This window comes from Falco rusticolus, chromosome 3 (genome assembly GCF_015220075.1).
Source record: "Falco rusticolus isolate bFalRus1 chromosome 3, bFalRus1.pri, whole genome shotgun sequence".
NCBI classification, from domain to species: domain Eukaryota; kingdom Metazoa; phylum Chordata; class Aves; order Falconiformes; family Falconidae; genus Falco; species Falco rusticolus.
In genome coordinates this window covers 114,567,798-114,590,665 of record NC_051189.1, presented here as the reverse complement: position 1 = coordinate 114,590,665, position 22,868 = coordinate 114,567,798, and the positions used below count along the sequence as shown (strand labels likewise).

The following is a 22,868-nucleotide window of genomic DNA, read 5'->3' as shown; positions in this document are numbered from 1 at the left end:
AGATGCACAACACTAAAAGAACGAGTGTTATAAATAGAAACCTCCCTCAACCGCAGGAGTGACCTGCCAACAGCTACGCACATCCCAGCTGCTTCAGTTGGAGGCACTGAGCAGCCTGACCTGCAAGGAGCATTCCGGCAGCTCCAGAACCAGGATCTCTCCTTGCTCCTCTCCAGGCGACCAGTTGGTTCAGAGCCTGGCTCTTGGTGGGAGTAGGGTCAGCTGTCTCAACACCATGCTACCCAGATGGACAAGCAAATAAAAATAAAATCCAACAAATTTGAATACACTGTATTTATTTGTAACAGATTCTAAAGAATCTAGTGAGTCTATGTCAAGCCCATCGCATGACAGGTGATACAGGTGTAGGAAAAAAAGACATTTAAAACAAAATCAAGTGCCATTCAAGCTACTGGAATCTTCCAACTGCCCCCCTCACAGGAGGCAGCACAGTATCACTGCAAGGTCTAGAAAAATTCAGATTCAACCCATTCACAAGAGTCCCACCACACACACTGTAAATCAAAAGTGCAATCTCAACATAAGTTGCCCTGTCGAGCTGTTGGCTGTAGGGAACCTTTTTGACATCTTACAGGAAGGGAGGGAATCTCAGTTTAGTGCGTCTATGTGTCTGTGGGTAAAGGGTAAGCAGCCTGTAAAAAAGCATGCTACATCTCATCTATGTTCATCCAAAGTTTAAAATGGCAGAAAAAAAGATCTTCCCTTGAAGCCATGAAGGTGGCATACTTAGGATCTCAAAAGCAGCCCTTAAACCAGTTGTACTTTGCACTGGATAAACCTCACACTCCCCCCGCCCAGGGATCGGGCTCTGGGCACCAGGGAGGTACCAGGCTGTGGCAGAGCCAGCACGCCAGCCTTGGCCGTGAAGGCAAAGCTGTGCTACGGGAAGGCAGTTAAACCTGTAATAGCTACATCGTTAGTGACACTTCAGCTCTGACTAGATAGGAAGCAAAGCTGGACCAATTTCAGGTTGGTTAGTTCATGTTAAGCGCAAGAGCCCCCAGATCACTCCCTCCCCACCCCTTATGCCCGCTCCACATCGCCCCTACCCCAAAAAAGGTAGCAATCTGGCTATACACATTCCGAGGATCTAGTCTTTATTAGAGCATTCAATCTGCCCAGCTATTACAGTTTTGTCACAAGAACAAAATAACCCCACAAGTTAAAGATACTCAAGTATGTCAGCCTCAGAGGAAGCACCACGAAGTCACAGTGTTCCCAGAGCAGCATCCCTAGGAAGCGCCTGCTTGCTCGCCCACCTCTCCCTCCGTGCATAGTTAAAAGTCTGAGATGATGTTTCACGAGAATGGGCATGGCAACCCAGGCACCTCCGTGAAAAACTGTTTGTGCTCTAGACACTCAACAACTTCAAAGCCACACTTGACTAAGAGAGCCAAACCCTCAAGACACAAGAGGGTTTGTTTAGAGAAGACATACTTTTTTTTTCCCTAAGGCCAACTGACTTTTACACACCTGCCCCCTGCAAGCTCCACTTCTAGCTAGAGAGTGAATTTCAAATGCTATCAGTGGCTCACATGTGGAATCACATAGCTGGGAATAGGTTGCTTCCGAAGACAGGACCTGCCAAGGGGCTGAGGGAACATCTCCAGCCACAGGAGGCTGGGAGAAGTCTGCCCATCTACTAGACAGACCCAGGCTCCAGCACAGCAACAGCTGGAGGTAACTGACTAGTGAACTAGTTGGTTTGTGCTTCAAAGGACAAGCCTCATCTTCCCAGATAACCCAGCTGGTCTCTGGCTTTGTGCATAAAAACCACACTGCATGCCAAAAAAAAAGCAGCATTTCAAATTCCCCTAGAAAATACACAATTAGGTACGGTAGCCTGGGGCAGGCTCCTGGACAGATCTTCTGCCTCATCGTTTATGTACACGATTATTACATTTTGGCACTGCAGACTTGGGAGCTTGAGTAAATTCATATGAAGGTCCCTGCTGCCTTTTCTCCATAAAGCTCTGCACAGCATTTTTCACCATGCACTCCCCCCCACCCCAGTGTCCCCTGTTTTAGGCATTTACATGTAGTCATTCCAAGCCCACCCCCATTTATGCAACTCCACTTTGACAGCTATTTGCTACAGCTGGTCCTTCACAGGCAGCAAGCCATGCCAAAAAACCTCAGCAACACGTAACCTGCAATCCCATTCCTGCTTCAGCGAGGTTACTAGAAATGATCTTATGACCCTCCCGGCCCCCCTCCCCCCAACAGAAACATTTTTCTTTGAACATCCCCACTCAAGCTCTTGGGATGTCGACCCCCTGCAAAAAAAAAATTAGGTTTACAGTACAGTTGTGTTTATATTGTTACAGGCACTTAAACAGGATTCTTTGGTCCTTCAAAGGAATTAGCCACTCTGGCTTCTATCTTCAGAAACCACAAGTCTGCACACCCATAACACCTCCCGCACTAAAAAAAAAAAACCACAACACAATTCAGAACCATTTCAGGGCAGTGCAGCTCTACCTTAGCGTAATTCTACAATCTCCCCTCACACACCCCCACCCTCCCCCATCGCCTCCAGGATTCAATAAGCAATCGAGTCTTCCCATAAACATCCAAGTCATCTAGTTTCCATCACACTGCACTTCCCATCACAGTGTACAGCAGACAGGCCTCATTCCAACAACCCCAGGAACAAGACACTCAAGCAAGAGTCCAAGAAGTTTCCTCTTGTTGCAGTTCTAGGAAGGTTGGTTCTTTCCGTTTTGCCACCCCCCCCCCCCCCCCCCAAGGCAAGGAAGTACCTTGGAGGACAGACCCTGAAGTTCATCCTGGCTCAGTTACAGGGAAGCCACGTTGGGTAAGACTGATTGCAAGGCAGGAAGGGCTGCACGTGGGTGACATAGTAGTTGAAGTTTATTTCACTGACATAAGGAGCTGGCTGGTAGTAGCAGGTAACGTTTGTGACCGTGGGGATGATGTTCTGCTCAGCCAGGACTCTCACAGCCAGCATGGCAATGAGGTTCAGGGTCTGCCTCCTTTCGTGTCCCATAAGGCAGACTGTGCTCTCATTGACCACCCTGTGGAGGGTCATCAAATAGTCATATCTTTTGCTCTCCATCCCAACAAAGTGGCTCTGAAGGTAGCACTCCAGCTTCCTCTGCTGCTCACCGATGTCAGAGAAGTCTATGAAAAACCTGGAGCACATGTATCTCTGTAGTGCCTTCATATCAACTTCTGATTTAGGCTTAAACCCCCTCACCAAAAGGTTGCAGTATTTCAGAAGCCCCCCACCTCTGATCTCCTCTGGGTTCCTCGTGGCGATGACCCTGTTCCGGAGATGGTCCATTGCCTCCTCAAAGTCCCCGTACATGCTCTCCCCAGTGACCGTGGGGTGGAAGTTCTCTGCCATGGGATTCTCTGAACACTCCCCAAACAGCAGGAGCGAATCCAGGATGATCTGGAAGGAGTCCACACTGAACTCGAACTGCCGCCTGAGAGAGTCCACAAATTTGAGTTCCACATTCTTCCCGCTGTTGTTGGAGAGCGATATGAGGCTCCAGCGGTCTGTTTCATTGCATACCTTCACCAGCTTCTGCACATACGCCTCCTTCAGAGTCATGGGGGTGATCTTGTCTTTGTTGACACCTTCTGGGAGGAAGTCAAGAAGGCAATCCATGACCACATCTTTAACAAGCTGGAAGACATCTTCAGTCTTCAGATCTACACCAAAGATGAGATCTAAGTCTTTGTACCCCAAGCCACTGTCTTGATGCAGAACATGACTAGCTGCTGAGCCATTCAACCTTACATTATGGACTGTGATTCCTTTCTTCTCCAGGCGACTACGGACAACCTGAGATATAAAGAGAGTCAATGAGAAGCACAAAATCATTCTTGGAGCAGCCTGGTTACAGCAGCAGGATTCACTCCCTGCACTTATATGGGTCACTCCAGTGCAAGACAGCGAAATAAAATGCTAATCCATTAGAAATAGGTCACTTTGGAAGGCATCCAGAGTCTGGCCAGCAGCTGGGGGTGGCTCTCCTTTACTTATTCCCTCACATTAGAGGGTTCTTACTGCACATGAACAGCTGTTTCTGCTTCCAGTACAGCTGTTTGCTCTTCCCTTCCTTCCCCCCCAAAGCAGAAAGCTTACCCAAACCCATTCTCTGGGCTGGTCCCTGGCCCCTTCACCCCCCTCCACGGTTGCAGCCAGCCTTCCCAACCATCCGGCTAAGACCTGCTGATCCAAAAAGGACTCCAAATACAACACGGCAGCACAGTCTGCAGCAGTCGCTGTTAATTTAATCAGGGTGGCTCGCTCCTTTTAGCCATCCCCTTTGCCTGTCAAGATTCATTAAAGGCAAATCAAGATGTCAGGACTGCTCAAAAGCCCCAGCCAGGCGTATGCAAGTTCATGTCCTAACTAGTAAGTGTATCCTAACAATTTCCAGTGTGTCAGAGCTTCGTGCTGAACTTGGCATGCTATCAAGCACAAGAAGCAGCTTTCATCTTACGAGTGTTACTCCAGCGATTTTAATGCTGCCTGCTCAGTCCTGGCACACCCACCAGTCCCTCCAAAGCTTTGTTCATTTAGAGTGAAGCTGAATCACTTGCCTGATTACTTAACATGCAGGAGGCTGAAATAACCCCAAGACCATAAAATAAACTATCTGGACACCAGCTTGTAATTTGAGTTTAACTGAGCTCAAAGATCCCAGGAAGATTAAGCTCACATCTTCCACCAGAAGCTCTTCCCATCTCTCATCCTGCTTGCATGTTTATCTCAGCAATTACCCCCTGTCCATGAGTCCCAGCTAGCCAGCCGGCTCACCCAGTGCTTGAAGCAAGGCTAGAGCTTGAAAGAGCCAAAGCTTGGGATACAAATGGACAAATTATATCCCTAGAAGCCAGTCTGGCTGGGCTATTCAGCCCTGCGAGGCTGTCCTAGTTTGAGAGGCCCCACTAGAAGTCAAACCTCTATCAGAGGAGCCAAAACCCCCGCCTGGGTGACATGGCCCTGAGCAGACAGTTCCGGGGGACATCAGAGCATTGCAGCTCCAGCTATAAAACTGCCCCTCCCCAAGGTCTGTTTAGAAACAGTACATGAAAGGCAAAGGACTGCAGTATGCCACCCCCTCAGCACATCAGGGACCTCTTGGTGACCAAGCTGAGGGGCTATGCCAGCGAGCTTCTGCTGCCTTTGCCAACAGAAGATATCCTGGTACAAGTTGATGAATGTTTTTAAACTTGGAGGTTGTTAAATCTCATGATGCAGCTTCTCTGCTGGCGTTTCCCCTATTACTCCTGTGTGCCCGGGCTCCTTGCCAACCCAATGGTGACAGTCACATGTCAGGCAACAGTTAACCAGTGAGCTATTCACCATCAGAAGTCCCAAGTCCCCACCAGCACATCCAACTCAGCCATGAACACAGTTGTTTTCAACGGCAGATAGTCTGAAAACTGAATATACCCCTAGTAGTGACACAGGGTTATTCCCCCTTATAGAACAAACATCACGCAGCGATCCAGGAGAGCTCCTGGTTGTGCATTTGTTGCCAACAGATCAGTCACTGGAGTCACTCACCCAAGGCACAGCTCCAGCACTACTTGTGGAGCTAAGAGTTTTGTGCTATTAGGCTTAGAGAGACAAGATATAGGTCACAAAAGTGTTAGATGCACAGCTAGGACCAGTGCTTGGAGAAGATCTCATTCCAGATTAATTTCCTGGCTCCAAAGAACATCTGCTTAACCCCTTTCAGGGCACAGCTCAGGACCTGCAGCATTTCAGACCCATAAGCTTCTTCAGGCTTACCGGAGCTGCCCAGGTTTACAGGTGCAGCCTGTATGTATGTAGAAGGGGGGGGGAATAATTCAACTGTTCAAATCAGTCTTGTCCCAAATCACCCAGAAAAGCTCCAGCCTGCAGAGCACCTTGCTGCTTCCCCAAGCGCAGCAGCCTGCCAGTCTTAACCTGAAGCACATCTCCCCAACTGCAGCCAGTGGGTTCAGGTATGTGTTTTCCCCAGAGGGTTGGATATTTAGAGGGTTAGGCAGCTGCTGACCTGCTTCCCAAAACAGCACCTCACGTTACGTGTGGTTCAGATAATTGACTCTGACAGCCAGGCAGGCGCAAACCCTGCCTGCGTCCTGACCTGCCGCTTCCCACCTCCCACAACAACACGAGCACGCAACAAATAACTGCCTTTTAGGTTACTTGTTTCAGATTAGTCAGCCCTAAATACAGGGTCTGCCAGCGCGGTTGGTCAGAATTACAGCCCTCAGTTATTTAGTGTTTGAAGTTGCTAGTGGCAACATCCTTTTCAGCAACTCCGACACCTTCAGTTTCGTGGAACCAAACAGTAATAAGTGGTGGAACATTTGATGCTGCCACCGCACCGGGTTTTAACAGCGCCGAGCTTCACTGGCCTTGCACAACCCAAGGGCAGTGCCCTGACAGTAGCTCTCGCCTGCCGTTCAGGTTAAAGCTTCATGCAGCCAATATTTAGCACTTCTGCCCCCAACAGATGCTGCAGGGACTCGAGGAACTTGCCATCAGCTGAGGCTTTCATACAGCCCAGTGTCTTTCAAATGTCACCTCTGCATTTTCCAGGCTTAGGTAGAAATGTTTCTCAAGCAGCTGAGGCTTCAAAATCCCAGTGATTAGTTTATTGTGAAAGCCAGTTTGGTTTTAGCTTTGTGAATAGCCTTTTTAATTAGAAGCTAACATGCCCGATTTTACATTTGATGAGTCATTACTGAGGAATGAAGTTGCCTCCCAAAAATGAATATGCATCAGCTTATTCGAACTACATTGTTAGTTTAATATTAAACACAGTTATTACTTTATGGTTAAGCTAACAGGAACTCTTTAACAAGATGAAGTCTCAGGCAGACTCTGGAGGATATGCTCAGCATGACAGAATCAAAGGACACTGACATTTGATCTAGCATTTAAATTAATAACCACCTCTCCCACCACACAAGCCCAGCATGTCCACCAGCACGAAGCCATTCCACAGGAGCAGCTCCCCCACACTGTCTCAGCCTCCCCCCCATTTCACAGCTCTCAGGGCACCAAATCAACCCAAACCCAGCAAGAAGAGGGCGGGAGGAAGCAAAGCAGGATTCATGCCACAGCTGCAGCACCTCCAGGGACCGGGCATGAGTTTTAAACGCATTTGATTATTCCCCACCCCCACCAAGAAGGGTGTTTGCAGCAGGGTCCTACCAGATGCACCCTCCTGCTGCAGGGGGGCAGGCAGCAACCAGCCCCCCCCAGCACCCCTCCCAGCGTTACCCCCCCCGGGGGGCACCCCCGGAGCGCTGCCCGTGGGGGCGGAGGCTGCCCCGCCAGGCTGGCCCGGGGCCCGGCCACCGCCGCCTCAGCATTTTTATTTTCTCCCTGACCCCCCGCGGGAGCAGGGCAGAGTCCAACGGGGCAGCGGAGGGCGGCCAGTGTCATCCCCCCCCCCCCACGCATCCCAGAGGGGCCAGCGGGGCCTGTGCCTCCCCTCCCCCAGCACAGCCTGTGTGTCCCCCAGCCCCAGGCACCAGCCAGGGCCTGTGCCCCCCCCACCCCGAGCCCCAGGCACACCGGGGGGCCAGCGCAGCCTGTGCCCCACCACACACACCCCCCCCGCCAAACCCAGAGCCCAGTGCGGCCTGTGCACCCCCAGCCCCAGGCACGCCGGGGCCCAGCACAGCCTGTGCCGCTCCCCAGCTCCAGGCACCGGCCGGGGCCTGGGCCCCCTCTCCAGCCCCGGGGCCCAGAGCAGCCTGTGCAGTTGCACCCCCTTCAGCTCTGGGCAGCCCCCAGGGTCTGCGGCCCCCCACCAGCGCCGGGACCCAGCGCGGCCTGTACCACCCCTCTAGCCTCAGGCACCCGCCGTGGCCTGTGTCCTCCCCCTCCAGCCCCAGGCACCCCCGGGCCCAGCGTGGCCTGTGCCCCCACCCCCCCCCTCCAGCCCCAGGCACCCGCTGGGGCCTGTGCCCCTCGGGCCTCACCTGGACGATGGTGCGGGGCCGCACCGAGAGCGTGGGGAAGTTGCCGCGGCCGTGGATGGGCACGGCCTCGCCCAGGATCTGGTCCAGCCGCTGCACCTGCTCCCACGTCAGGACGCTGAAGCGGCCGCCGCGCTGCTCCGAGCCGCCCGGAGCGGGCCCCGCTGCCGCCGCCAGCATCGTCCCCCTCGCGCCCCGACGGCCAACCGGAAGAGAAGCCCAAGTCACCCGGAAACTGCCCGGAAACCAGCCGGAAGTGCCGAGTTCGGAAGGGAAACAGGAGGAAAATTAAAAAAAAACCAAACAAAAAAAAACCTGTTTCTGAGGGGTGCTGCCCGCGGGGCGGAGGCGGGGAGGCGCGGTCGGTGCCCGGAGGGGACGCTGAAACGAACGGGCCCGCACCGCTCCCCGCCCGCCACCGGCTCCGCCGAGCGATGCGCTCGTCCGCGCCCGCCGCTACCTTATATAGTGCCCCGGGCCGCGGCCCCATTGGCCCGGCCCCGCCGCCAATCCCGGCCCGGTCTCGTCGCCTCTCCGGCGCTTTCATAGGTCCAGGGTGAAAAGTGGGGCTGGGCTGGGCGCCAATCAGAAGGGGCGGGTAGGGAAAGAGGCGGGGAGAAGGGCAGACGGGGCGGGACAGGCCGGAGAGCCCCGCCCCTCCTACGCGGCCCCCGGCGTGCGGGAATCCCGGCGCTGATTGGTCAGGACGGGGCGCGCCTTAAAGGGACACCCCACTCGTGCCCCATTGATGGTCCACTCGTGCCCCATTGATGCCCCATTGATGCCCCACTGATGCTTCATTGATGTCCCACTGGTGCCCCACTAATGTCCCACTGGTGCCCCACTAATGTCCCACTGGTGGCCCACTGATGTCCCACTGATGCCCCACTGGTGCCCCATTGATACCCCACTGGTGGCCCACTGACCCTCATTTGTACACCATGGTCTGACGCCCCACAGCCCAATGCCCCCCTGCCTGACATCCCCAACCCAGGGCCCTCTCTCCTTGGCCAGCAGCCCCCCAGGGACCCACCCACCAGAGCAGGGAGCTCTGGCACCCAGGAGACACAGGGTCACACCGCGGGTGACCCCCCAGGGTGATGGAGCCCACAGCTCAGAACGCTGATGCCGGGTGTTCCCAGCCCCAGGAGTCCAACCCCAGCCCCTAACATCTACCCCATGGCCCAGCTGCCAGCCAAGCCTCCGCCTCCTCCTCGGGCCAGCCGTGTGCCAGCCATTTCCTTTCATCCCAACAATTCCCATCACTTTAAAAAGCTCATTCCTCAGCGGCATTTAACCCTGAAGACATTTCCAAGAGGCGCCTCCCTGCCGAGCCGGTGCCCAATGCCCCGCGGTCCCATGGACGGACGGGTATGACTCCAGGCTCCGCAGCCGCACCTGCAGCTCCCATTTCCCCCATTTCTGATCAGAGCTGGGATCCATCCTTAAAAGCCACAAGCCCTGTTGGAAGATGAGCCAGCACTGGTTTATTTTTACACCCTTGCAGGGATTTATTGTAAGAGCACCCCTGTAAACCCCCAAACCCCCAACCTGGGGCATTTCACCTTGGGGAGGCCATTGCAGAGCTCTTCCAAGCTGCCAGGGCTGTCTCCGAAGGCTCAATGGCATCAGATTGTCCTCTCCCGTATCCCAGGGCTCTGCCGCTGGAAGCTGGTGTTGGCTGTGGAAAGAGTGGGGGCAGCGATTTGGGTTTGGGGGGAAATGGGGTATTTGGGAGCATCCCAGCTGGGGCTGGAGGGGAGACAAGGCAAGGGGGTGCCCCAAGCCCTGGTCCCCCCTGGAATCCTCCCTACCCCATGATGCACCGACAGCCAGAGCGGTGCCCCTGGGGGGCTGGAGCCCCCTCTGCCAGGGCCTCTGCTTGGGGACGCTCCTTGTGCCACAGCGTTTTGCTCTCTGGCTCCTGCCAGCATCGTTGTGTAGCTCTGTTGAGCATCTCTGTAGCGATTAAATGCTGCTCCTGGTTACTCCCTACGAGGCTCCACATCAGGGCGCAGGAGGAGGGGAGTGATTTCTTGCCGGCAAGTGGTTTTCCAAGGACTGTGATAAAAAATCAGGCAGCTGCCTCCTGTTGCAAAACTCCTTTGATCCTGTCAGCAAAAGAGCTGGATCAGGACGAGTTTCCTAAGACGCTAAAAGAGACCAAATGGCTTTAGGAATCAGGATCGACCCCGTTAGCCCATCCTGGGGGTCTGACCAGGACAGGTTTGGGTGCAGGAGGAAGGGCTGCCCGGGTGCTGAGCACCCCATGGGCAGAGCGGTTTGGGGGACCCCACCAGCTGCGACACCCCTGGGCAGTGGGGCAGGATGTGGCCACAGAGCCAATGCGCTGAACAAGGCACTGCAGATCCTTGGGGGCTGAGCCGGTGGCGTGGTGACAAGCTGGGAGATAGACACCAGCGCTGCCTGGGCCGAGAGGGACAGGCGTACTGAGGGCTCCAGAGAAAACATCGGCCCATTAAAAAGAGCTGACGCGCTCCAGCCGGACTGGCTGAGCTGCTCCTTGACATCCATCACCAAACAATTATCCCAAAAAGCCGCCGGCGGCAAACGCAGGGCTGAGAATGGCATCGAGGTTGTTTCCTTCCAGCTCAGCCAGGGCCAACCTGGGCTTTGTTCGTTTGTTTTGTTGGCAATTAAAGAATAATCACCATCTTGGGGTGAAACACGGGCGGAACCTGCCTCCCGGGTGATGGTACAAGGGTTGCAAAGCCCCTCTGGGGTTGTGGGGGTGGGCCAGGGGCTGGGGGGACAGGGGCTCAGCGATGCCCACTTACCCCATGGAGCTGGGGCTGGCAGCATCTTGGTTCTGCTCTGGGGACACTGGCTTCGCCCCGCTGTGAAATCACCTGGGACGGAACCGGGACGTGGCCCAGCATGTGCGTGGGGAGGAACTGGGCACCCCACTGCCAGGGGCATGCAGAGGGGCAGGGGCTGCCAGGAGGGTGGATGAGGGGCACAGGTGGAGCCTTGCCATCCAAACAGAGCCCCCCGGGGTGTTGGGGACCTTTTGCAGCTCTGAGCGCCCGTCATGGGCTGCTCAGCAGGGGAGTTGGGGGAAAAAGGGCTGGAGGAGCTGGGGGAGTGGGGCAGGGGGTGAAAGCACAACCTGGAGGTGAAGAGAGACCTCGGGGACTCCCTGACCCGCGTGGGACTGGCTCCGTCCCACCCACCATTAAGCAGGGTGTGTGCCAGCTCTCTGAGCAAGCAGGAGGGACCAAGCCCTTCTCCCAGAGCCACGAACGTCACCCAGCATCGCCCCGGGGGAGCAGCAACGCTCCCCATCAGGGTGAGGGCATTCCTCCTGCCTGCTCCCACAGCAGCTGCCCCCAGCATCACCACTGTGCACACGCCAGCAGTGTCCCAGGCTGTCCCTGTGCACACACCGCCTGTCCCTGTGCCCATGGCAGCAGTCCCCATGCACAAGGCAGCTGTCCCATGCATGCACCAGCCACCTCTGTGCATGCCCGAGCTGCCCCATGCACACACACCAGCTGTCCCCACACTGACACGAGCTGTCCCCATGCAGATACCAGCTGTCCCCGTGCATTTGCTCGTGTCCCCGTGCATACATGTCACCACCTCCATGCAGGTGCCAGCTGTCCCATGCACATGTGCTGTTGTCCCCACACACATGTCACCGTCCCCATGCACACGCTGCCATCCCCCTGCCTGCTGTGGGTTTAGGAGGAGGAGCCCTTCTCCGTGGCCATGCCCAAACCCTTCCTAGGCAAACACTGCTCACATCCACCATCCAGCCCCGCTTGCTCCCACACAGCCCGTCCCAGAGGTGCCACCACTGTGTTTGTGTCCCTGCACCCTCATGGCTGGGGCACCCGTATCCCCAGGGCAGTGCCACGAGCTGCCTCCGTATCCCTGAGTGGCCACAGTTGCCCAAAGAGGTGGTTTCCCCATGCTGGCCACAGCAGGGTTGAATTTGGCAAGACTGCATGGTGAGCACCCGCCTTCACTGCCCAGCACAAAGGGTGTCACTCTGCTCCCAGCCCAGGGTCCCCGTGTCACCATCCGGTACCCCCAGACTCCACTACATCCCCAGCTGCCTCCTGGAACTAGTGATAAGTGATGACGCCGGGACGCTCTCGCCCCAGTGGGGGCCACCTTGGAGGCCCTGAGATGAAAAGGAGCGCAGGGTGTTATTACTGCGAGTGACACAGAGCTGGGGAATGGCACCTGTCACCTCCCCTGGCTGCTGCAAAATGCTGCCCAGGGAGTGTGGGGGACACACAGCACTGCTGGGGCACAGGGAGGGGGACACAGCACCGATGTGATGCCAGATGGGGCAGGGACTGAGCTGCCCCCGTGAAGCTGCCTGGGGTGTCATCGCCTGGGGACATCCCTGTCCCCCAGTCCCCCTGTGGGATGAACAGTAACCTGCCAGGCTTGGTGGCTTCCCGGTGACACCACATACTGTTCAGTACGGCATAACTTGTGCTTTTAAAGTGGTGGCAAGGGATGACCCATCTCAATGCCACTGATCTGAGCCTGGTAGAGAATGCAGCTCATCACTTTGCTTTGGGTTTTTGGGCCCCAGGTGACACCTGAGTATGGCTGTGGGTGGTGGCAGCTCCGGCATGTCCTGCCCCATTGCCCGCCAGCTGCTCGGCATCGCTGTGCTCGCCACCCCGCTCATGGTCCTCTTGGGAAAGCCGGGGGGCTGGCCAGGAGCTCCGCTTTGGGTGGCTGCTGAGCCCGCAGCCGGTGACACTGGCGGGGATTTCATGGCCTTTCCCAAGTGGTCTCGGTCCTTGCTGCCCAGGCAGTGGTGCGGGGCCGTGGGGCCATCGCTCCCCCCCCCCCCCGCAAGCCCAGGCTTCGTGCTGCACCACGCGGAGGGAAACTGAGGCACTGGGGAGCCCAGCGTCCCTGGCTGGGGCACTTTCCTGCAGCTGCAGAGGCAGCAGCTCTTTCATCCCTACGGGTGGGGGTTATGGGAAGGGTGACAAACACCTCGGCACATGCGTGTGCAGGGACAGGGTCATCCCGCTCAGGGTCCCTCTGTTTTCCCTGTCCTTGGTGCCACCACCACAGCCCCAACACGCTTTAGGAGGGGGTAGGGTGAGCTGGGCACTGGGGGGGCATGGGGGGGTTGCACATGGGGAAAAGGCGTCGCCGCCAGCACTGTGGGGCCAGGGGCACACGCCAGGACCCATCCACGCCCCCAGCCTCAGCACTGCGTGTGCTTTGGCAGTTGCTCAGCAGTGACAGCCCATCCCTGGAGGGATCATGAGTCCTCCCTCATTAAAAAAAGTTACTCACCCTTTAAGACAGAAACAAGAATATCCTGGAAATGCCTCGGTTTGGTGAGTTCTCACATTAAAGGTATGACTGAAATCAAGAGGGTGGCTGCACGTGATACTGGCTGGAACGTGGGGCAGGTGAGATCCTCGGGCAGCAGCCTGGGGCTGCCGCGTGCTCCTGCTTTCCCCTCCGTGCCTGGGATGGGTGGCCATCACCCGGCTTCTGGGCTGCGGCCAGCACCTCTCGGTGCTCCCACCCCTTCGGCTGGGATGGCGAAAGGGCTGCTCTCCTCCAGTGAGGACGGGGCCATGGCCCAGCTTTGCCCATTCCTGCCAAACCCTCCTGCTTTGGGGTCCCCCCGCTGGCATCACTGCCCTGGGGACAAGCCACCCCAAACCCTGCATGGGGTGCAGGGATGGCACCCACCAATCCAGCACTGCCACGGGCCCTACGGCATCGCCTGCCCCACATCCCTGGCCACCTCATCCTGCCCAGGGACCCCGTATACCTCTGCAGTGTGGTGGCCAGGCCAAGTCCCAGCCCGGGGCCATGGGGGGACCCTGGGCTTCAGGTATTTTAAGCACATGAGCAACGCCAGCGATGATGTGCCTGCTGGATGGCGAGGCGGTGAGTCACGGCCTCCTTGGATCAGAGGTTTAATTTGCAGCGATGAAACACGCTCCCATTGCAACTGCCCAAAAGCGAGGAGCTTCAGCCGCCCCGGGCACCCCTGGCCCTGGGGGGGGGGGGGGGGGTTGGCAGGGGGGGAGAAGGCTCAAGCGCTGCTGCAGCTGGGAGGGTCTTTCCTGAGGGATTTTTGGGTGGGGATGCAGCCCCTCACCCAGGCACTGCCTTGAGCCTCTTCCCTCTCTCCGGCTGTGGGATGCTGGTGGGAACCAGCTCCTTTCCATGGGCTCGGCTTCAGCCCCAGCTCCTGCGGAAATGCAGGAATAAAACGACAAGGCTCAAATGTCCCCGAGCCCCCTTCCCTGGGGACAGAGCTATTCCCCCCCATGGCCCTGGCAGGGACCTGGCACAGCAGCGGGTCGCCTGCCCCTTCCTCACCGGGGCCAATGCACTGGGTTGGGGTGGGCAGGGCTGTGCCGCGACACCCAGCCGGCACCGTGGGGCTGTGACGGGGTCATCCATGCCCCCCCCCCCCAAAAGGACCTGCCTTTTGCCTTCTCCTCCTGCAAAGCAAGAAAAACAGCCCAGCACACCCTCACGCTGGCGCAGCCCAGGGAGAGATGCAGGAGCCTGGGTTCTGCCAAGCCTCCGTCTTCACCAAAGCTGGGAATGGCTTAAAAAGTCCCCCCCAGCCAGGGCTCCATGTCCCCCCAAGCCACGGTGGGAACACGAGGGGCCAGTCCTCATCCCAACAGCAATGGGGACAAGGTGTCACGGCCGCCTCGTTCAGCCGGGAGAGCCAGGACCCTGTGGCAGGGGTAGGAGCCTGAACAGCCGGAAAAACCCCCACTAAAAATTAACATTAATTTATTAGAATATTCATGATAAAAACCAATATTCTCTTTACATGTGTTTCTTTTCCTTTTTATACAAGAGAATTTTCATTGCTTTTTTCCTCCTGGAGACAGAGCAGGGCAGGCAGGCAGGCGCAGGCAGCAACGTGGGCTCTTGCCCCGGCGTGACGAAGCCACGCGGACACTGGTCCCCCGGGGTCCCAGTTGGGACGTGGAGTGGGTGGGCGCAGGGACAGGTGCCCACCAAGGCAGCGGGGCAGAGACAACATGTGGCAAGGCACGGCGCGGGGAGGGGGAAGCAGCCCGGGCTCCCCGGGGAGGGCGCGATGAGCACCCCGTGGCACGGGAGAGGCAGCCCCCATGGTGAAGGGTGGCGTGTGGTAGGAGCCAGGTGGCATGTGGGGCACAAGGTGACAATCTCAAGCATGATGCAGGACACCCCTGAGCCCGGGGAGGGCTATAAGTCACCTAAACACGCAGCGCTCCCTCCCAGCCAAGCCTTGGGGAAAGAGGGGCCCTTCCAAACTCAGGACCCCCAACACCCCCAGCTGTCCCCCTCCTGCTGACCTCCTGGCCCCAGCGTGTCCCCATGCTGGGTGAGCTGGCCCCTGGCTCTTCCACAGCTCCTCTTGGTTGCAGGGAGAGAAAAATACCCCCCCCAGGTACCAAATGCACCCCCCTGCATGCCCTCTCCCCATGCCCAGGGGGCTCGGACAATGTCTTTGGTTAAGGAGCAGCCAGTGCTGCTGCCACACTGCCGGGCAGGCACGGGGCGAGGGGCCGAGGCTGGCAGAGGGTCCCCATGGGGACAGGTGACAGGTAGCAATTCCAGGAGGGATGGAGAGGCCCAGGCTTGCGGGGCCGCTCAAAGCGAGGGGGGACTCGGCTCCCCCCTTGCGTGGCTATAGGATATTTATTTAACAAGACCTGGCATGAAATGCAGGGCCAGAGGAGAGGTTCCCGGGCAGCAGCCGGTCTCGTGGGGGAAGCGGCCAAGGCAGGGAGCAGTGGCATCAACCCGAGGTCGCTGGGAGGGTGCCAGGTGAGGCGGTGGGTGCGCCAGCCCCGGCACAGTCTGGCTCCCGTCTTCCCATTTCTCCACTCCCGAGCAAGCCGAGGGGAAAGGTAAAACACAAGCCGGGGAGAGGCGAAGCTGTGCCATGGGGCAGCCTCCACAGACACCCCCAGCTCCCCGGCCAGAGCCCACCCTGTGTGGAGCCGCTCGCAGGTCCTGAGTGGGTGGGCAGCCTCCGGGAAAGCCCCAGCGGGGCTGGGAGGCACCTGCAAATCCCAGTCCTGGGCAGTAAATCGTCCGTCACCCCCAGGCCACGGCAGCTGAGGAGCCCGGCACATCCTGGGGGCTCCTTCCTGCTCCTCGGGGCCAGCCCAGGGCTTGCTGGGCAGAGCTGTCCTGGCAATCCCAGTCCACCCAGGACAGTCTCCCCTTCCTGAACCCGGTGTTTGTGTGACAGAGGTTTGAAACCAAAAAGGAGAGCAAAGAAAGAACAAATGAAGAAAGAGAGAAACCATACAGAGGCACGTGGGGCTTCGCGTGCCAGCTGCTACTGCCCCTTGGGGATGAAGGGTTCCCCCTCCTCCGGCTCCGGCCGAGGCCCCGGGTCGCTCAGGCATCGCAGCATCCGTTGGTTGCTGGGGCTGTCACCGGTCCCCGGGGTGAAGACATCGTCAGTACCCGGGGAGGAAGGCTCCTTTACCCGCATCACCAGCCCCTCCTCATCCTCCTCGGGCGAGGGTGGAAGGCCACCGCAGCCCTTGGGCTCCTCGTTCATCAGGTCCACAGACTCCGGGGACTGCGGGGAGGCTGGGTCGATGGTGATGATGGGCAGGTTCTCCGAGTCCGCCTTGGGTTCGTAGGCCAGTGGGTCTGCGGAGGAAGAGAGGGGTCAGGCAGGTCTCAGGGTGTTACAAACACACTGGGTCAGGATAAGTTGTGGAAGGGAAGGGGGATCTCAGGGACCCCCAGCTCATGCACCCCAGACGTTTGGGGCTGGGATGGATGCCTGGGCTGTCTGATTTCCAAGCCTGCTGTTTAATTCCCTTCCCTGATTTCCACATCCCACCAGGAGCCGCCCCAGTCAGCCCAGTGCAACCGCGCCGTTTGCAAGGGGCAAAGCTGCCCTCTGCCGATCCACCGCCGGCGCCGCAAGCGCCAGCAGCGGCGTCACACCCCGCCACACTGTCCCCAAAGCAGGAGAGGACACATAGGACAAGGGGAACCAAAACTGGCAAAGCAAATGTGGGATGGAGAAGCTGGGAGTCCGGGGCAGGTCCTGGGGCTGAGCACTCCTGGTCCTCTCCCCTGCAGAGGACAGGGAGAGGCACGGACAGGAATGTGGCTGGAGCAAGCTGAGCTCCAGGCAGATCTGCTGACCAGCTGAGGTGACTTCCCAGCGGGAACCATGCTGGGGAGCAAACTGGGCGCTTCTGCTCAGGCAGAGCTTGGGCTCGGGAACAGCAAACACCTGGGACTCGGCTGCATTGCCACGGGGCAGCAGGACGAGGGCCGTCGGGGCTGGATGGCCGCAGAGGAGCTGAGGAGGTGCAGGACAACACCCCCTCTGAGTGTTTCAGCACCAAGGTGCTGGTGATGCCCAGCAAGGTGCCAGCAGTGGGGTTCCCCCGGCAGTTCAGTCCTACCTACCTGAGCCTATGCGAGCCCGGGACATGGTGGGCGAATCGAGCTTGTGAGCCGGCACCGTCAGGTAGTTGTTCATCTGAAATTGGAGCACAGGGACCGTCTCCATCGGAGTGGCCAGGGTAAATGGGAAAGGGGAGGCAGGGCATTGACCCCAGGCCACAGGGATGAGCAATAAGCAGCAGTAGGATGCAGAGGACATACACATCCTCCCAGTCATGCTGCAAGGACTTGCTCAGAGCCTGGGGCAATCAGAGGACTCCCAAAGCTTGGGGTCACCCACTGTCATCTGAACCTCAGCCCCCTCCACATGCAGGACACTGATGTCCTTCCTGGGCTGGGAAGCCCCCCTTGGCCCCCCGTCCTCCCCAGCCTGTGGCAGCATCCCTGCTCCAGCACCCCCTTGACACCTTCTGTTCCAGCTGCCGGGCCTTCTGTCTCCGCAGGAGCATCTGGTTCCAGGCTTCCTCGTAGGGGTCAGCCACAAGCGTGTGCCGATTGTAGGATCGCAACTGGGAAAAGGCCCCAAGAAAGGAGATGGGTTAAATAAAATACAGAAGAAGGCAAAGAAAGGTCACAGCACCATGCCCCTTGGAGATGGATCAAACAGCCACCAGTGGGCAGACCATGTCCAGGTAAGCTGGTGGCTTGTCCCTCGTGTGCTACCATGGGATGCCCGATCTTGACCCACCTTGGCCCAGCCAGGGTTTAAATGCTGGGCTCAGCCACTGACCAAGGCAGCCCCCCCACCCCCAGCACCATCCCAGCACCATCTCAGAAGGAAAAGCCTCCTGGGGACATGGAACACAAGGGACATGGCCACTGGGGGTAAAGGCTCTGGGTGTTTCTGGTGAGAAATGGTCCTGGCCACTCCCAGGGAAGCAAAGGGGACACACACGGTGCCAGGGGACACCTTACCCTCTGCCTGGTTTTCTGCAGGTTGTTGCGAAGGATTTTCCGGATCTCCTCCTCCTTGTCCTTGGACAGGGCCGGAAGGATGCGCTCCACAGGGAGGGTTTTGGGGTTGATGTTCCTGCATGGACAGACAGGATTCAGAGTGACACTGTGATGGGCACGGCAGGACCAAACAGCTGTTTGCCCTGCGGCCACTAGCAGGGAGTGCTCAGCCTGTCAGAGGCACAGGGTGGCCAGGGCTGGGGAACTCACTGGATGGAGACAGTGGAGACAGCGGAGGGGATCTTGCCTATGCCCCCACTCTCCACCAGCTCGATTGCTTGCTTCATCTCCATCTTGTGATAGAAAGCAATGAGCTGGGGCTCTTTGGACCGCTCCCCTGCAATCAGGCACTTCTTCACGTACTTCTTGTTGAAACGATTCAGCCTTCCCGAGAACATAGGGAAAGGAGGAGCAGCGACACATCAGACCTCCCCCTGCCCCAGCACCCACTCCCCGCTCCCCATCCCTGGCCCAAGCCAGCAGAAGATGCTTCAGCTCCCATCAGTGCAGGTCAGGCCAGGCTTCCCCAACTCCCTCCCAAACCAGGCAGCTTCCAAAACACCCAGCACCTGCTCACACCCACAACGGCTGGTCCCCAGCTCCTGTAGGGACCGGCCATGGGCAGCTCCCACACTGCTGTGGACATGCTGTGAGTGGCGGGGCGAAGGGCTGCAGCCCTGCGGCCCCACTGGCACCCAAGCCAGGGCCGTAGCTCATCAAGGGGAATGTGTGTGTAGGTATTACAGCCCAGGGAAAAACCCAGCCCAGGGCTGAGAAACCTGCCGGGTGGTGATTCAAACCCTTCCCCATCTCTCCCACAGATCCCCCAAGTCACCAAAACTCCACACTCACTTGTCCTTCCAGTGGTGATGCCCATAGTGACCACAGATATCCTCAATCCCTGTCAGAAGGTGATCCAGGAACTGGAAGGGAAGGTCCAAGGCATGGACAACTCGCAGAGCTGTTGCCCACCCTCTCCCCACCCAGACACCCACGCTGACACAGGGGTGAGGGCACTCGGGGGGGGGGCAAAACCAGGGCTGTGGGTCCAGGATGGGCCTCAGGCGGGCAGCACGGCCCTACACAACCGGGCTGCTGCTCTACCAGGCACAGGGGAGGTCTGGGTCGGAGCGGGCACTGGACGACACAGACGGGGTGAGCCCTCGCTCCATCCCCCCTTACCTTGGGCAGTGATTTAGGGGCAGCTCCCGCTCTGTAAACCCGCCTGGTTACAGCGGTGGAGGTGGCAGAAGCAGAGAAGAGGGCTAAGGCGGTGAAGAGAAGCGCGAGGGAAAGGCCGGCCGGGTGCAGCGGGTTACCTGCGTGTGGATCTCTTCGTTGATGGAGCGTTTTGTCTCTTGCTTCTTCTTCACGGCCAGCAGGTCCACCAAGGGCCGGATGGTCATGCCCTAGGGAATGAGGAGGGTGGGTTAGACCACTCCCCAAGGCACACCGGTGGGAGTGGGATGGGCTCAGCACAGCCAAACCATGGGACTCCACACTGCCGGTGTCACTTGGCAGCTTCAAGAGCTTTTGGAGAAGGGGGACAGTGACAAGGTCAGGGATGGAGGCTGGGGACGTGCTCCTCACTCTCCATACACACATGCGGCTCACTGAATAACCCCCTTTCCCTCTGAAACCACACCTGCGTGCCACAAACCTGCACAAAAACTGTGAAGAAGATGACCGTGATGATGGCTGTGAGGAACATGTCCCTCATGCCAAAATGCTTATAGTCCAGGAGGTAACAGAGGGAGAAGGCGATGGCTCCCCGCAGGCCCCCATAGGCGATGATGAACTGGTCCTTCGGCGTCAGCTTCACAATTCGGAACTTGTTGATGAACCAGGTGAGGACCAGGACGCCTGGGGGAGTGGGGCAGGGCCTCATGTGAGTGGCCAGTGAAGGATGCCCTCCAGCCCCAAAGAGACACCCCAGCAGCCCACTTTGCGGCCCAGCACAGTGTCACACCCTTGGGGACATGGGTCCAGGTGGGTGCTGTCCCATCGCTCACCCCAACACCTCTGACCAGCTTCAACCCCACCTCTAGCACAAATGTGGCCTCATCCCCAGGTCCCCACAAAGCCAACCACCAGCAAGGCTGATGTCCATGATGGAGCAGTGCCACCCAGTCAACTCCAGTCTCCCCAGCAAGGCAAACTTGGGCCTTCCTCATGGCCCTGAGAGTTGCCTGTCACCCAGGACTGTCCCCAAGGACTTTGCCACCACACTGACACCCTTACCTAAAACTCTTGCGATGAGGCAGAAGAGCAGCGTGCTGATGACGAAGGTCCAGTTCCAGTAGTGGTGGCCAGCCACAGTGGAGACACCCAGGAAGATGAAGATGAGGGTCTCACTCACACTGCTCCACATCTTGAGGAAATACTTGATGGTGGTGTGGGACTTGTGGGAGATGTTGGCTTCCACATAGGGCCGCATGACCACGCCAGAGGCGATGAGCCTAGGAGCAAGGTTGGGGCACTCAGCAGCCATGGGGACAGCTCCAACCCCTGGCCCTGCAGCAGTGTTTTGTGCTCTTATAACAAAACCCCGAGCAGGACAGGGCTTGTGAGACACAAGGTCTCCAAAGAAAGGCAACACCAGGTTTTCTCCTTCCCCCTGGCAGGCAGGAGTGAGCATCAGAGCCAGGCAGCACAAAAACATGTCATCTTCAGTGCTCAGCAGGCCCTGCTTGCTACTGTGTGCCCAGGAGAACGGGCAATGAGCTGACAGTGACCGGGATCTGTGGGACAACTCAAGAGAGTCACTTCCCTCATCTGCCTGTCTACCTATCCCAGCCCAAACACACCTCTGGCCTTCACTGGGCATGTACTGGCCATGCTGGGATAGCCAGAGGGCTGTGGTTACACCAGAGTAAATCCTCCACATGGTCCTGGGGACAGGAGGGCATTCATCCCACCCATGCCCAACTCACGCCATGATGCCGGAGAGGTGGAAGAGCTCAGCAGAGAGATATGCCATGTAGCTGTAGAGAAAGACGAAGAGGGGCTCGATGACTCGGATGTGGGAGGTGAAGCGGGACGTGAAGGCAGCAATCACCCCGTAAATGACACCCACGAAGACACCGCCCAGTGATACCACGAAGAAGCTGAGGAAGCCGAGGATGATATCAATAATGGTCACCTGCTCGAAGTTGGCAAACTCCTCAAAGAGGTGGTAGAGGACCTGAGAGGAAGAAGGGAGAGGGGGTTCAAACTGCTCTGCTGACAAGAGACAGCCTCACCTCAGAGATCTGCACGAGGACTTTCCTTGGGAGAGCAGCAGCAAAGGGAGCCAGGCAGGTACCCAGCACGGCACATCTGAGATGAGGTGTGCCACTGCTGGGGGACCCTGATCTGGGTCCTGTGCTTGACCAAGCCTCGTGCCAAAAAAAAAAGCTGGTGGTGCTTTGCTGTGCAAGACACAGACCCATAGGGACCAGCTCTCTGTCCTCTGTGGCTCACAGGGACATGGTGCCATCGCAGATGTGTCTGGGACACATTTGTGTTTCTTCTTCAACACAGCCCTGACCACTGCCCCAGGAGGGGCTTTGGTCAAGGGCTGAACCAGCCAGAGACCGTTCCTGTTACCCAACGAGCACGTCAGGACAGATCCAGGCTGGGGGACATGGAGACAAAAGCCAACATCTGCCCAGCTCAGCCCAGAGAACAGCCCAAACCCTTAATGCAGCTTTGTAGCTAAGAGGACAACCTCGCAGGAGGACCCCACCCCAGGCTGCATCGCCTTCTCCCACCCCCAGACGTATTTATTGGTGAAATTTTAAACCAGAAGCTGACACAGGATGAGAAATGGGCTTTAGGGCACCCTGCAGGGATGGCAGCGCTTGCAAGCAGTGAGAGGGCAAGGTGCCAGCTCCTGCCTGCCAGGGCTGGGTCCTGGGACACGGGCAGGGACAGAGGTAACAGCAGAATGCAAGAGAATTCCCCAGGGATGCGAGCAGGGACACGGACCCTGCAGGCAGCCCCTCTGGTCAAAAGAGGGGAGATGTGCCTGGGAAAAGCCCTGTGGTGGGACAGCATGTTCCTCACCACCAGGAACCTCGTCAGCAGCATGCTGAGTGGCCAGCTCCAAAGTAGACAGCTGGGATATGGGAGAAGAGCCAGGAAAAAGCAGTGGGTTAGAGGTAAATTTAGAGGCCAGCTCTGCAGAGAGGAGAATGCCACGCTGACAGCCAAGCCAGCACCTGGACACAGATGTCCTTTGGAAATGGCATGACCTCAGAGGAGGTGGCCTGGCCCCCAACCTGCCAAAGGTCGCTGCAAAGTTGCTGCTCAGAGACCGGAGCTGAGAGATGACCCAGGTGGGATGCCAGCCTGGCCACAGCCCCCACAGCTGCCCCCTTGCCATGGCTGTCCATGACCTGCCCTCCCACCTCCTCGGTGCTGTAGCTGGAGGACAGCAAGGAAGACCACATGAGGAAGGAGGAGGGAGCAGCAGCTACATAGCAGTGCTGCCTGACCCAGCCCCTCTGTGCTCCTGCTCATTTCCC

The 22,868-nt window shown here is 57.9% G+C and overlaps 2 protein-coding genes across 2 annotated transcripts in view; both read right to left on the bottom strand.

Annotated features, from left to right (window-relative positions):
- Window positions 1-279: 279 nt before the first annotated feature.
- Window positions 280-8,432, bottom strand: TENT5B (terminal nucleotidyltransferase 5B). The gene is made up of 2 exons (XM_037380742.1): window positions 7,990-8,432; window positions 280-3,835 (listed from the first exon to the last, which is right to left on the bottom strand). The coding sequence occupies exons 1-2, from the start codon at window positions 8,164-8,166 to the stop codon at window positions 2,816-2,818; spliced, it is 1,197 nt and encodes a 398-aa protein (XP_037236639.1). The 5' UTR covers window positions 8,167-8,432; the 3' UTR covers window positions 280-2,815.
- Window positions 8,433-14,743: 6,311 nt separating this feature from the next.
- SLC9A1 (solute carrier family 9 member A1) overlaps window positions 14,744-22,868 on the bottom strand; it is a 31,491-nt gene continuing 23,366 nt past the window's right edge. The window contains exons 3-12 of the mRNA XM_037381508.1: window positions 21,294-21,544; window positions 20,602-20,819; window positions 20,021-20,223; window positions 19,680-19,769; window positions 19,213-19,283; window positions 18,571-18,744; window positions 18,322-18,436; window positions 17,814-17,915; window positions 17,410-17,482; window positions 14,744-16,632 (exon numbers count right to left, since the gene is read on the bottom strand). Coding sequence (XP_037237405.1) covers window positions 16,310-16,632; window positions 17,410-17,482; window positions 17,814-17,915; window positions 18,322-18,436; window positions 18,571-18,744; window positions 19,213-19,283; window positions 19,680-19,769; window positions 20,021-20,223; window positions 20,602-20,819; window positions 21,294-21,544 — 1,620 coding nt within the window. The 3' untranslated portion in view covers window positions 14,744-16,309. The remainder of the gene's footprint in view (window positions 16,633-17,409; window positions 17,483-17,813; window positions 17,916-18,321; window positions 18,437-18,570; window positions 18,745-19,212; window positions 19,284-19,679; window positions 19,770-20,020; window positions 20,224-20,601; window positions 20,820-21,293; window positions 21,545-22,868) is intronic.